At 35.4% G+C, this 15,523-nt stretch overlaps 2 protein-coding genes across 2 annotated transcripts in view; one reads left to right on the forward strand and one right to left on the reverse strand.

The window, feature by feature from the left end:
• LOC111061992 overlaps positions 1-15,523 on the reverse strand; it is a 188,735-nt gene that overhangs the window by 45,996 nt on the left and 127,216 nt on the right.
• On the forward strand, positions 712-4,975 carry LOC120351148 (piggyBac transposable element-derived protein 3-like). Its single transcript, XM_039427356.1, has 3 exons — positions 712-1,418; positions 2,667-2,876; positions 3,487-4,975. The coding sequence occupies exons 1-3, from the start codon at positions 774-776 to the stop codon at positions 4,726-4,728; spliced, it is 2,097 nt and encodes a 698-aa protein (XP_039283290.1). The 5' UTR covers positions 712-773; the 3' UTR covers positions 4,729-4,975.

Below are 15,523 nucleotides of genomic sequence, written 5' to 3' on the forward strand. Positions count from 1 at the left end.
AAAATCTACCGGACCAAAAACGTTCAAATTTGGTAGGTATGTTCAGTTGGCCCTTTAGAGGCGCACTAAGAAATCTTTTGGCAATATTTAAACTCTAAGGGTTGTTTTTAAGGGTTCAAAGTTCGTCTTTTAGCATGTATATTCTTCTTCTCCCAATCTCTTAATTATAATTGAAATTTCCATATCATATGTTACTATAGAACTATAATCTAGATAGAGTACCTCTTCGAAACAGTGTTGTTAACTGGCAACTAAATTAATAATTTTGTCAGGTTGGCATTAAGTTGAGTTGACTTTGTAAGGTTGGCACCAAGTTGAAGATTTAAATGCATTTATCGCGGAAAAATTGATTGGGCACTGCTACTTCAATCAGAGCTATTCCTGGGAATATTATATTACTAGCCGTCAGGCTCGCTTCGCTCGCCATATCCGTTTAGCCAGACGTTTAGTCTGGACCCCCGACTGGATTGTCCTAACATATGATAAAAATGCTCAAATGAAAAAGCAGGCGAGCGAAGCGAGCCTGCTGATCTCATTCCTGGACGATCCTGGACCTGGGGGGTCCAGGGGGCGGAGCCCCCTGACTAGATGGATATGGCGAGCGAAGCGAGCCTGACGGCTAGTCATGAATATTTTTCAATATTTTGATTAAAAAAAAACATAAAGAATTTTCCTTAATATATCTATGTTGTTTATTTATATTTACAACATCTCAATTCATTTTCTGCAATTTATTATTCTTCATTTCGTAATTGATTCATTTATGCATCATTATGCATAATGGCATATCTCAAACAGCCGCCTGTTTTGAACTTTTGAGGTTAGAGTGTCATGAATGTCTTGTGAACATGGATCGGTTGTCCGAGTCTGAAATTCGCGATTTATTATCACTGGGAATTCCTAGTGGAAGTGAGTTGAGTGATTCTGATGATGATATTACTGAGGATGAAATTGTTCAAATTGATAATATGTGTAAAACAGTGCTTTATAAAAAATCAAATGATGAATTTGATACTCCAGCTTTGGACAGTGTAAATGATGTTGATGATGTAGGCCTACAATGTGTTGATCGCGAAGTTACAAACATATTGAAAAATGAAAATATTGAAGCTGATGAACATTTAAATACTGTGCATAATACTTATGTGTATGATGAACCAAATATAGTAATTATTAGGCCCTCTCGATCACGGGCTATGAACAATTTAGGTGATAAACAAAACTTGACAAGTGAAGTTTTCCATGATATCCCAAACAATTTGGACAATGATGACATCCGGGAAGAAGAAAATGTTGCTCCAAACAAGTCAGTGAAAAAGTCTTATCGTGATTTGATGTGGACCAAAGGTAATAAAGTGTTCTCGAATGACAATGAATTTACTGGAGACACAAATATTCCAGATACTATACGGCAATTGGTGGATTCACAGAGGATCGGCAGCCTTGATTGTGGGTTGATTAGTTTGTACTTTCCTCCCCTTCCCCCTCTCCCAAAGAGGCAAGATAACCTCTCTCCCTCACCCCTCCTTCATCCTCCCTGTTTATCTTTCTAACCAGCACTTCAAGAAGCGTGCTCAAGAAGTCAACATCGTTTTCGTTCCGTGGCGTTCGAGCTGAACGCAATTACCTTGTTTCATTTCGTGATATATGTACAATATCATATAGGCCTAGCATAAAGACAGGTGTAATATTACATTTTTTCTCGATTGGAATCGAATCTTCAATTCGAGATCTATAAAACTTTATAGTAAATATCAGAGTAATCGATTACGGACAACTTTTTGACTGAGAATTTATCGTAAATGATTGTGTTGCATATTCCATGGTGTCACCGAGGCTGGGTTGACAGAATTAAAAAGATAAATGGTTTATTTAAATAGAGATGATATATAAAAATTTAAAATAACAGTTTCAAAATAAAGTTTTATTGAGAACAAATATAAAATGTGAATTCTAAACTTGTAATTTATAATTTTTTTTGGTGACGTGTCCGTAACATCGACACTGAAGAAGCTTTGCTCTGTTTCTGGTAGCTAGGCTTTTCCTGTGCCTTCTCTCTGAAATATGGCTGGCTGTGTGTGTTGTAATTTTGTGCTCTCTGAATATTTTTCTGTTTAAGTGAATTTATTAATGTTTTAAATTGAGTTTTGAACAGTTTATAGTGTTCTATTTTGTCTATATATTGTTTATTGTGTATACAAGCCAATAGCCACTGTTTTTCAACTATATAAACTGGATAAGTATTTAGCTCGTAGTGACTTTAGATGCTTAGGCTTGTAAGATATTGTTCTTTGTGTATTTGTGTAGTATATTGCCAAAATTCTTCTGAAGATTATAAGTTCATTTGCTCTGAAAACTGGATTTCTCATTCATAGGCGATAGATCCATTCATAGTTTACCAAGAATCTATTACGTTGGAGCCGATAACTATCCTTAGGTTAATAGGTGTGAAATGCTATCCAACCGATTTAGGAAAAATTGGTAGCACGGCACAGGATATCGTCAGCAGTAACTTCTACACACGAGATACAGTCCACTTCCTCGCCAGTTCCAAGGTTAGTGCAAATTAAAGACTTACTTTTGGGGTTGTCGACGTTTTCGTGAATTAAATCTTAACTGTACCCCAATCCATAGGTTTGGGGACAGGACGGGATTACCAGCAATTAAAAACTCCCTATGGGTTTTTTCGTTATATTATTGATGATAGTGTTTTTGATTTGATCATAAGTGAGACATTGAAATACAGTTTATTCAAGGATATAAACAAACCTTTCAAAATTTCAATGGATGAACTGAAACGGTACTTTGGGATATTGATAATGACAAGTATTGTGAAACTGAACAATGTAAGATTGTATTGGAATTCTAATTTGGGAATAGTATATTTCGCACCTAGAGCAGAAAATGAGATTTTTCTGGCTCGAAATCGGTTTTCAAGTCCGAGGCCGTAGGCCGAGGACTAGAAAAGATTGAGAGCTGGAAAAACATTTTTGCCCGTGGTGCGAACGCTATTCTTCGCCACACACAAAAATAAACAATATATATATATGAGAATAGTTGTTTACTAAGCACTTCCGAAAGCAGAAGTGGAAGGTGATAGCTCTAGCAAATCTGAGGTAATCTGAATATCAGGAAATTGTCCAAGCATTTTTATTTTTTATTCTGATTTGTCTAAATAACCTAAAAGATGACATTCAATTATGTGGGAGGTTGAGTTTACTTTTTTATTCTTTCAAATGACAATAAGATGATATTATTATAAATGTATTAATTATTGAATAATGAACACAAATAATGAAAAGTTTTTCGATCAGCTGTTTTTTGATCACCTTTCTTAGTTCCATGTTAGTGGCTGGAAAGGGTACTCTTTCCGGCCTAGGCCGGAAAGAAACCTGTTCTGATGTCAGACGAGAGTTGTCTGCAAACAATGTCTTTCAGATCTAAGTAGGGACTGGAAAACCGCTGCTTTCTGTGCAGTGTGGCGAAAACCATATTATAATAAAAGCAATGACTGTAAATAGATTTGAACAAATAAGATCTTTTCTCCACTTCAATGATTTAACATCAATGCCAGATAGAGACAGTCCTCAATTTGATAGACTTTATCGACTCAGACCAATAATTGAACATTTGAATGAGAAATTTTCTTCAATTCCAATGGAAGAACACTTCGCTGTCGACGAACAGATTTGTGCCACGAAAGCTCACCATCAGATAAAAACGTACAACCCTATGAAACCTCACAAATGGGGTTTCAAAAACTATGTATTATGCGGTGTATCAGGCTATGCCTACCGATTTGAATTTTATACTGGACAAGAGAATAGTGTTATAATTGAGCCAGATCTAGGTGCTTGTGCCAATATTGTCAAACGATTATCCCTCATTATACCTCATGACAAAAATCATAAATTATTTTGTGACAACTATTTCACAACTGTGGGGTTATTAGTTCATCTACATCAAAAAGGTGTATTGTGTGTAGGAACAATTCGTAAAAATAGATTCCCCAATTTGAATTTACCAAATGAGAAAGATTTGAAAAAATCTGGTCGGGGCACTTCTATAGAACATTTTTCCAATGTTGATGGAACTGATGTGTCGGTTGTAGGTTGGTTTGATAATAAACTTGTTGCGTTATCATCCACTTATGTTGGGGAAAATCCAAAAGACACTGTAACGCGATTTGATCGAAAAAATAAGAAGAAAATTGAAATAGAAAGGCCAGCAATAGTCAAAGAATATAATAGATTCATGGGCGGTGTTGACCTAATGGACATGATTATGGGCATCAATAGGGCAACAATGAGGACAAAAAAGTGGTACTTCCGCATATTCTATCATTCAATTGACATGTCAATAATCAATGCTTGGCTGTTATTCCGCAGAGTTTATGGAAAATCGATTACAATCACTCATTTCAGAGAGCAGGTGGCTATAACCCTCTGCAAGTCGGGTGACTTATCAGAAAAACCCAAGCGTGGGCGTCCTAGTCAGAAAAGTTTAGACCAGCTGATATGTAAGAAAAAGCGAGGTCCAAAGCAGCCAGTGCCCACACTTGACACCAGGACTGATGGCATTGGACATATCCGAAAATTTCTACCAAACAGGGTTCGATGTAAGCACCCCAAATGCAAAAAACAAACATTCACGTTTTGTGAGAAATGTGAAGTTTCACTTTGTTCAAATAAAAAAAACGATTGTTTTGCAGACTATCATTCCTCATAAAGGAATAGGCCTCTATTTGTATGAATTTATTCACTGATATGTGCTTAATTGAGTTTATTATTAAATCCATCTTTATGTTCTAATTGTTATCTGTGTATAAGTTATCTGACTTACAAGAAATCGATTCATATTTGAATCACCATGCAATGAAAGAAAAATGTCACAATCAACTTCAAGTCTCTATAGTGCATGGTGATTCATTTATGGATCAGTTAATTTTTCCCAAATTTCTCCCTCAAAAATTGAAAAAAAAAATTTTAATCATTTTTCCATAACATGTTATGACATTATCTATACAAAAACATTTTTTTTGAAAATTTAAAAATTCATGCAGTGAAGGGCTAAAAACCAAGTTGATTCTGTATCCTCTTAATTCCAATTGAAAGATTATTAGAAAAACTTGAGGTCAAGAAATAAAAAAATCTGGTGTGGCGCACTCACACAACTTTCCTTGCCGTTATGAAAATTGATAACCTGACGCTAGTGTAAACGCGCATAAGAGTCAAAGATCTGAGCCAGCTGGTGACAGTTCAATAAGGCTGGATACGCACGAGATCTGCTATCTCTTCATAGTGAATGATTTAATAGAATCAGCAGTTGCCAGAAGTTTTCAATTGAATAATTACATTTTCTGAGATTTTGAGCTTATTTTCAATTTTAGGTGAAAATGTTACTGGACATAAATTGAAGAGATTTCCATGCTCAATTTTTTCCACTCGAAATTTTTCGTTTAAATTATATCTGAGACCTGATAATTGGAAATCTAAAATCGAACTTTGCATAGATGGGGCGGAGCTCCAGAAATTTTTACAGATATGGGACTTGTGGCAGTTGATAGAGCTTATCAATGACTATTTTAGGTATAAATTTGATCAAAACCATTGGAGCCGTTTTCGAGAAAATCGCGAAAACCCCTGTTTTTGACAACATTTTCGCCATTTTAGCCGCCATCTTGAATCGCATTCGATCGAAATTGTTCGTGTCGGATCCTTATATTGTAAGGACCTTAAGTTCCAAATTTCAAGTAATTCCGTTAATTGGGAGATGAGATATCGAGTACACAGACGCACATACACTCATACACACACACACACACACACACACACACACACACACACACACACGCACACACAGACCAATACCCAAAAACCACTTTTTTGGACTCAGGGGACCTTGAAACGTATAGAAATTTAGAAATTGGGGTAATTTAATTTTTTTCGGAAAGCAATACTTTCCTTACCTATGGTAATAGGGCAAGGAAAGTAATGAAAATTATTTCTGGAAACATGTGGTATACTATTTGGGAAGTCTTGACAAATCAAAAGTCACTCTCTTAGTTTGATAACTAAGAACATCCCTATTAGTACACATCTTTGAATCAAATTTATTCAATATGTATAACATAAAAGCAGTATCAAAATATATTCATGAATATACAGGGTGATTCATAATTATGGTAAAATAATTTAATACGTGATAGTAGAGGTAAAAATAAGAAAAAAGTTCTTATAAACATATATACATAAACGCTTCATTAGCGAGCTATACAGAGTGAAAGATTTCACCCGGAATTCAGCTCCTCTGGTGAAATACACCGATGCTGAATTGTTTGGGGACAAGTTTTTGAAAAACTTATGCTGGATTCATATGGAAAAATATCTGAAAAATTGAATAAAACTAGTCTGGAAGCTGTAGTGTGAGTAGTTTTTGAGAAAAAAGTTGAAATATGCAAAAACCTAAGTAGAAAAACACTGACTTCTACGTTTGATGCCCAATAACTTTCTTTAATGACCAGTAAACAAATATTTTTTTTGCAATAGAAATTATAGAGAATTTAATTCTGAAAAGAATTATGTAAGCTGTGTAAACTAAATTTGAATAAAAGTTGAATAAAATGTATTCTTATGTAGTACATTACACCACAAAAATTTGCTGTTTTATGAGGAGAGAACTAATAACTTAATATAGGTTGTAGCTGATTGCAAATAGAACATGGATTTTAATAACAGCTGTTCCAAAACAGCTAATTTATTTTGTTTTGAATAAGAAAATATTTAAAAGGAATTATCAGCTGAAAATTATTTTCAGAAATATTTTAGCTCACTGTTGAACAAAAAAAAAAAAAAAAAACAAACTGTAAGTTAGGCCTACTGTAACCGCGCTGTGTTTTTTGTTTAATCTATTAACCAGTTATTTGTAACCATTTCACTTTGCTTTTGTATTAAGTGTTAGCTTTTTAAAAAATGGCAGGTAATTTAAGACATTATTCATACTCCGAATTAGCTGACATGCATTTAATGTATAGAATGGGACACTACTGTAATAGAACTGAAGCAAGACGTTTGTATCAAGAGAACTTTCCTAACCGAGTATGTCCAAGTTCAAGGTTTTTTGCCACTATTCATCAACGTCTGTCTGAAACAGATTCTTTGATATCCAAAGAGCACATTTATACAGGCAGACTCCAATCTACCATGACTGTTGAGTTAGAAGAACAAGTTCTTAATGAAATTTATGAGCATCCAGAGAAGAGCACAAGAGAATTGTCAGTGCAGTTTAATGTCAATCTATTATTTGGAGGATACTAAAAGAGCAACAATTACATCCATACCACCTCCAGAAAGTTCATACTCTATTGCCACGAGACTGTATTCTCCGTACTGGTACCGTATTTGCCGATGGTTTTTAGTAAAACTTGTTTACCCAAACTTTTTAACAACCATTTTATTTACCGACGAGGCACACTTTACAAGAACAGCTATCGTTAACGTCCACAACCAACATATTTGGGCAGCTGAGAATCCTCATGCCATCAATCCTAATCTTCCACAACATCAGTTTTCAGTAAACATTTGGGCAGGAACCATAGGAGATAATCCACTTCTGTTCGAGCTTCCTCCCAGGCTTAATGGCATAATCTACTAGTCTTTTGGTATAAGTTTAATGTCATTTAGATATGCTTCTTTCATATAAAAAAAAAACTTTTCATAAAAAACCGAATATTTTATTTGCAATCAGCTACAACTTATGAGTTGTTAGTTCTCTCCTCATAAAACAGCAAATGTTTGTGGTGTATACTACATTACCAATACATTTTATTCAACTTTTATTTGAATTTTGTTTACACAGCTTACATAATTCTTTTCAGAATTAAATTCTCTACAATTTTTATTGCGAAAAATTATTTTGTTTACTGGTCATTAAAGAAAGTTATTGGGCATCAAACGTAGAAGTCTGTGTTTTTCTACTTAGATTTTTTGCATATTTCAACTTTTTTCTCAAAAACTACTCACACTACAGCTTCCAGACTAGTTTTATTCAATTTTTCAGATATTTTTCCATATGAATCCAGCATAAGATTTTCAAAAACTAGTCCTCAAACAATTCAGCATCGGTGTATTTCAATAGAGGAACTGAATTCCGGGCGAAATCTTTCACTCTGTATAGCTCGCTAATGAAGCGTTTATGGATATAATGTTTATAAGAACTTTTCTCTTATTTCCACCTGTACTATCACGTATTAAATTATTTACCATAATTATGAATCACCCTGTATATTTCTGATAATGGCCCTACTCAATCGGTACCTATACACACAGCAGTGTGAGTTGATTATTCTTGAGCGGTGAAACATTCTGTGTGGATTCCAGTCGTCTTATGAACAGAATGTATTTTACCATAGGGAATGAACATTATGGTGAAAAGAGTCAAAGCTTGGGTAACTCCAATGGTGGACATTTTGAGGATAGTCTTTCATTATCTTAAAACTAAGCAATGAGTAATAAAATATAATATTTCTCTTGTATATAACAACTATAAATTTTTATTGAAACGGGATTTCCGTCTTATAAATTAATTAAGAACTGGGTAACAGGACTAAACGTTTACTCTGCATAACATGCTCACTTAGCTATAATCACATTTTAAAATCTTTAGCAACCGATTGACGTTCTCAAGGAAATAGGAATCATGTACCGTACTCATAAGTTTGTAATTTATTGTTGGAAATGTGAGTAGCCTATCCTATTTCAAGTGGAAAGACAAGAAAAATGAGTAATAGTGAAGTTATTCAGAAAGTAATTATGAGCTGAATACAGTACGTATGAATCATATAGCTTTTGTATGCTTATTGACCGAGCGAAGTGAGGTCTAAGATTCAAGTCCACGGTTTTGCATTTATCTTTATGTTTACATGTTAATATTAAGGCTGTGCAAAGGCTAAAAATAAACTTTCTACTGGTGATATTTTTCAAAGTTTTTCGATGTATATTATTATGAAGCTATCAAAATGAGAAAGGTTTCTCAGGAAAGCATTTTTTTCCTATCATTACTTTTTGAGATATGAGCGCCTAAAGTTTAAATTTTTGGGACAGAACATTTCAAGTTCGGTAAGAGATAAATCCATGAGATTTAGAGGATGGATTCTTAATGGTATTGTTGATTTAATAAAACAAAGTTTTTCTGAAAATATCATTTTTTGAGAAAGTTATTTAATTTACTAAAAATGACAGAAAATAGCTCCTAGTTGAGTTATTTTTGGTAAATTGAATAACATTCTCAAAAATCAATATTTTCAGAAAATTTTTGTTTTACTAGATCAACAATACCATGAGAAATCTATCCTGCATACTACATACTGCATACAATCTAATCCCCTCATACTTCCCTTCATCACCCACATCATAAATACATCTCTCATGACTTCCGTTTTTCCTGAAAATTGGAAGTCATCTATAGTCATACCCTTAAACAAAACTCCCAACCCGTCCTCCCTTTCAGACTACAGACCCATCAGCTTACTATCTGTGCTCTCCAAAGTACTAGAGGTGATTGTCCACAAACAGATGAGTGAATTTATTTGCAGTAGGGGGCTTATTAGCGACTTCCAGTCAGGATTCAGGTCTGGTCACAGCACCAATTCTGCTCTTCTCAAGGTGGCTGATGACGTTCGCAGAGCAATGGATGGCAGGGAGCTCACACTCATTGTCCTTGTTGATTTCAGCAAGGCCTTTGACTGTGTGTTCCATCCCATCCTATTGTACAGACTGGAGGGTATGGGTTTCTCTCGTTCGACGGTGGCATGGGTGCGGTCCTACTTGCAGAATAGACGTCAGTGTGTGAGACTTGGGGGTTCCTCTTCGCGCTGGCAACCAGTGGGACGAGGTGTCCCTCAGGGTTCAATCTTGGGTCCTCTGCTATTCAGTGCATACATTGACAACTTGACTCATGTACTAAATACTACAGAGCATCACTTGTATGCTGACGACTTGCAGCTGTATAAGCATTTCAAGCTTGGTGATGCGGCGACAGCTGTGAGTGACATGAACCATGACCTTGCCCGTGTGATAACCTGGACGGAGAATAATGGTTTAAAAATTAATGAGAGCAAATCGCAGGTCATGGTTGTAGGTCACTCAAGACTCTTGACTAGACTAAGCCTTAATGACTTACCCCGCATAAGCATAAACAATGTTCAACTTGACTACAGCACCAGGGTGAAGAATCTTGGTTTGACTTTTACAAATACTCTCGACTGGACAGACCATGTAAACTCGACCAGTAACAAAGTTGTAGCTGGGATTAACTCTTTGAAAAGGATTGGACATCTTTTACCTTTTCCTACTAAAATCATGTTAGTTAAAACATTGATATTCCCCTGTTTTTTCTACTGTGACTTAGTGACTATGGACATGACTGTTCAACTTACTCAGAGATTGCAGCGCGCTCAGAATTACTGTGTGCGCTTCATCTTTGGTTTACGACGCGACAAACATATTACTCAATACTTTGGACAGCTCAAACTTCTAAGACTGCACGAATACAGGAGTCTCCATGCACTCATGTTCCTCTTCAAACTCTTGAAATCTCGGTCTCCCAATTACTTGGCAGCAGGGTTTCGCTTCATGGGTGATGTTGGCAGGGGTGGAACGCGTCATGGAGCATGCTCATTGTCCGTTCCAATTCACAGAACTGAGCTATATAATAAGTCATTCCATGTTAGTGCAATTAGATTGTGGAATTCACTGCCAGCTCATATTAGGCTGCTCGACAGTCAACGCCGGTTCAGTGCGGCTGTCGTGGCGTGGATCGGGGGGGGAGGGCTTAACTAGGCGGTTTTACTCTATGTTCTTTAGAGGTGTGAGTGTAAGTGTGATTGTGTGGGTGTGTGTGTGTGTGAATGTTTTGTGTGAGTGAGATTTTTTCACTATTAGATTTCTTGCTTTTAGTTTTCTCTTTTTTTCCTCTTAATTTATTCAATTTGTAGCAAATGATTTAGTAGTTTCCTTATAATTTTTAATTATCATTTAATTTAAAATTTTAATGTATATTATTATTTTTTTGTACTCATCATCGTGGGTTAAATGGAAGAGGGGGCTTCTATTGCCTCAATTTCGCCCACATCACTTTTATTGTAAAGTGTAAATAAAAGTCATTTATCTATCTATCTATCTATCTATCTGCAAATCTCATGGATTTACGAGGACTTGAAATGTTCTGTCCCAAAAATTTAAACTTCAGGCGCTTATATCTCAAAAAGTAATGATAGGAGAGAAATGTTTTCCTGAGAAACCTTTTTCATTTTGATAGCTTTATTATATACAAATCGAAAAACTTTGAAAAATATCACCAGTAGAAAGTTTATTTTTAGCCTTGGCACAGCCTAATATTTAATATCGGGGCACCGAGCTTCCCTCGTTATTTATTTATTGACTTTTGATAAACCGAAAATAATGACAATAATTTGACAATTCTTTGAAATGATTGGGGAAGTACTAACAGCACAGCCCAAAACTGTTTCTTTCCCGAGTTTTGATTTATACACTTTAAATATAAAAGCGAAATGGCACTCACTCACTGACTGACTGACTGACTGACTCACTCACTCACTCGCAGAACTTATTATTTTATTAATGTCTTTATTTCTTTCAAGATTTACAAAAACTATCAATTATATTGAAGAAATTAATAGAAATTTCCGATTCATTCGTCATGTATACTGCATACCTGGATAATCTTAATTGAAGTTCAATGTATTACAATTTGCAATGTTACGATACTATTCAAAACTGTCATCAATTGTGACATTTGCCTGTAGAACTAAAAATCTACCGGACCAAAAACGTTCAAATTTGGTAGGTATGTTCGGTTGGCCCTTTAGAGGCTCACTAAGAAATCTTTTGGCGAGATTCTAACTCTAAGGTTGGTTTTTAAGGGTTTAAAGTTCGTCTTTTAGCATGTATATTCTTCTTATTCCAATATCTTAAAATTATAATTGAAATGTCCATACCATGTTAATATAGAACTATAATCTAGAGAGAGTACCTCTTCGAAACAGTTGTTCTGTAACTAAATTAAACATTTTGTCAGGTTGGCATTAAGTTGAGTTGACTTTGTTAGGTTGGCACCAAGTTGAAGATTGAAATGCATTTATCCAGGACCTCCTAAATACCAATTTATCCAGTACCTCCTAAATACCTATTTAGGAGGTCCTGATTTATCGCGGAAAAATTGATTGGGTACTGCTACTTCAATCAGAGCTATTCCTGGGAATATTATATTACCAGCCGTCAGGCTCGCTTCGCTCGCCATATCCGTTCAGCCAGACGTTTAGTCTGGACCCCCGACTGGATCGTTCTAACATATGATAAAAATATGACATTACATTTCAAATTTGGTAGGTGTGTTCAGTTGACCCTTTAGAGGCGCAATAAGAACGGATTTGGAAAAATTTCCAAAGATACGCCCAAAATCTGCGTTTTTTTAGCGTTTTCTCAGCTTTATCGAGAACAAATAAACAGAAAATGTTCAAATTTACTACAAAAGCTCAGCTGGGGTGCAATAATGTTGTGTTATAAGGAATTTGAAATAACGCCAAAGATAACCCCAAAATTAGCGTTTTCTCAGCTTTTCTGCGTTTCCTCACCTTTTTCAACAATTGATGAAGATATATTTAAAAAAATTCAGTACACAGGTTTAACTGAGGTGGAAAAATTTTGTTCGCCAAAGATACGCCGATATAGTAACAGGTGTTTTTCGAGATCAAATTGACATAATACGTTCAAATTCGGTACAGAGGTTCCGTTGAGGTCTACATAGGAAATCGCTCTGCCTGTAAAAAAGGAAAAGTGGTTGTTCTGTCGGACAGCCAGGGAAGAGACATGCACAAGTACCTGAATAATCTTGACGATTTCGATGTATTCGTTCATTGTCTGCCTGGAGCAAAGATGAAACAAGTGATTGAAAGAGGTATGAGTTTTATTGAGGATTTAAAAACGTCTGACTACGTATTTATCATGGCAGGCTCAAATGACTTCGGTAAATATGAACCCGGTTATCTAACCGTAATGCAGGGTCTGGATTTGATTGAGTCTGCTGACATTGGAACAAATATTATAGTAAGTGCCATACCATCTCGCTTCGATTCACCTTCTCTCAATGACGACATCTGCTTCACCAACACGGCTATTCTAAATAGAACAATCAAATATAAAGGAAACTCATCAATTAAATACAGTGATGTGAGCAGTACACTGGTGCGTCATCATTTCACGAGAAAAGGACTTCATTACAAAAATTCGACAAAGAGAGTACTGGGAAAGACTATGAGTGACTATGTAAATAATAACTATAAGCAGAGTGTAGGGTGTGGTTTATATGATTGTTCTGTGACCATCACGAATGAGGTTAGTATTGTTGGCCCTGAATCACCTGTAGAGCCAACCCGTAGAGTCACACCTAATCCTGTTACTCCCATTCAGTTCCAGCAGCCATCCTCTCTCATAGAATTTCAAAATCCTGTGACCCAGTCTCCCTCTCAATTTCTCCTTTCTGAGATGAATTCCTCAGTCTTGTCGCGGTTGTCAGACAACCAACAATCACTTGATGAGAACAATTTTTTAGAAATTCCTATATCAGGTGTGTTCCTGAGCGAAACATTGTAAATTCTCTCAATGAAAATACTGATATCGATTGTTACAGCAATAGTGATCGTGATGGGATTGAGGGGGTCAATTCGGATAAATTTATTGACGATTCCAGAGGAAATTCAAAATTCAGAGTGGGCTTCCTGAATATACAAGGAATTAATAAAAAGCATGTAGTTTTGAATGAGTTTGGGAATGATAATGATTTTCATGCTCTCTGCTTGAGCGAGCACTGGTGTAAGGTGGACGATATTCCTTTTCATAAACTAGATGACTATGTTCTGATTAATAGTTATTGTAGAGAAAATTACAGTCATGGAGGAGTTTCAATCTATGTTAGGCCGGAGCTAGTACCAGATAGCAATTGTTTAGATCTAAGTTGTTTCAATTGTGAAAAAAATTTTGAAGTTACTGGTATATCTTTAGATAAACTGAAATTAGCTCTAGTCTCTATATATAGATCACCCTTGGGCGATTCTAGTGTTTTTTTAGAAGGACTTGAGAATGTATTGAATTTCTTTAGTAGACCTAGATGGAGAAACTATAGTATTGTATTCGGAGGTGATCTTAACTCCGATTTTGATATTGTTCAGGACAAAGCAACTGTACATGAATTAAGAATTTACTAAGGCAGTTCAATTTGGCCTGCCATAATAATAAGGCTACCAGAGGTTCTGCATGTTTGGATAATATCTTTACAAATATCAGGATTGACAGTGTTGCATGTGATGTTCTGGCATTTCCTTTTTCAGACCATGGGTTGACTTAAATATTTGTTCCAATACGGACGGTAGAAAGACTAGGAAGACAGTAGTAACTAGGCCAATGACAGATGAAAATCTCGACTTATTTAAGAATTCACTCTCCAATGTAGACTGGAACAAATTTGTGCGTGAAACTCATTCTTTGAACTCTGAACAGATATTTAATAGATTTTTCAATATAATACATTATTATTTTGATATGTTCATTCCTGAAAGAAAATAGTTGTGAATAGTCATCAAGGGGCAAAGAAAACAAGAAAAACAAAACTAAAAAACTGGTACACACCGCAATTAGCGAAAATGAAAAACACAGTATTGTTATATTTAGATATTTCAAGGAGAGATAATACTGATGAAGCTAGGAAGGCATATTTAGATATTAGAAGATCATATAAGCAGTTAATAAATAGAGCTAAGAAAACATATAACATTTCTAAAATTGAGTCTACTAGTAATAAGTGCAAAGCCGCATGGAAAATAATAAAATCTGTTCAGGAAGAGGCTCGAAAAGATCCAATTCCATTCACACCCAATGAAATGAATAAGTTTTTCTTGGACGCAGTGATGGATGTTCATGATAAGATTGACCGGCCCAATTTAACGGCAATTAATTTATTGGAGCAAAACTTCAATTTCCCTCTTAACCAGGATAAGCCCAATTCTCATTTCACAAAGTCTCCACACGTGAAGTGCTTGATATAGTACTTAGTTTCAAAGCTTCATCCAGTGTTGATATTTACGGCTTTTCAAGTAATCTATTGAAGAAAATTATTCATAATATTATAAATCCATTCACATATTGTATAAATAGATGCCTGAGAGATGGAGTTTTTCCTGAAGTGCTAAAAGTTTCCAGAATTGTACCTGTCTATAAGAAGGGGCCTAAAGATATTCCATGTAGCTATCGTCCCATCTCATTGGTGCCATGTTTTTCAAAAGTCCTTGAACCATAATGCATAGACAGTTATATGAATATCTTCAAGAGCACAATATTATAAGTAATGCTCAGAATGGATTTGTTAAGGGTAGGTCAACTACTGGAGCCATGGATGCTCTTGTCAAGAATATTCTGAGCGCTTTTGAAAATAAAGAGTATGCTCAGGTGAC

Source organism: Nilaparvata lugens, chromosome 4 (assembly GCF_014356525.2).
Source record: "Nilaparvata lugens isolate BPH chromosome 4, ASM1435652v1, whole genome shotgun sequence".
NCBI classification, from domain to species: domain Eukaryota; kingdom Metazoa; phylum Arthropoda; class Insecta; order Hemiptera; family Delphacidae; genus Nilaparvata; species Nilaparvata lugens.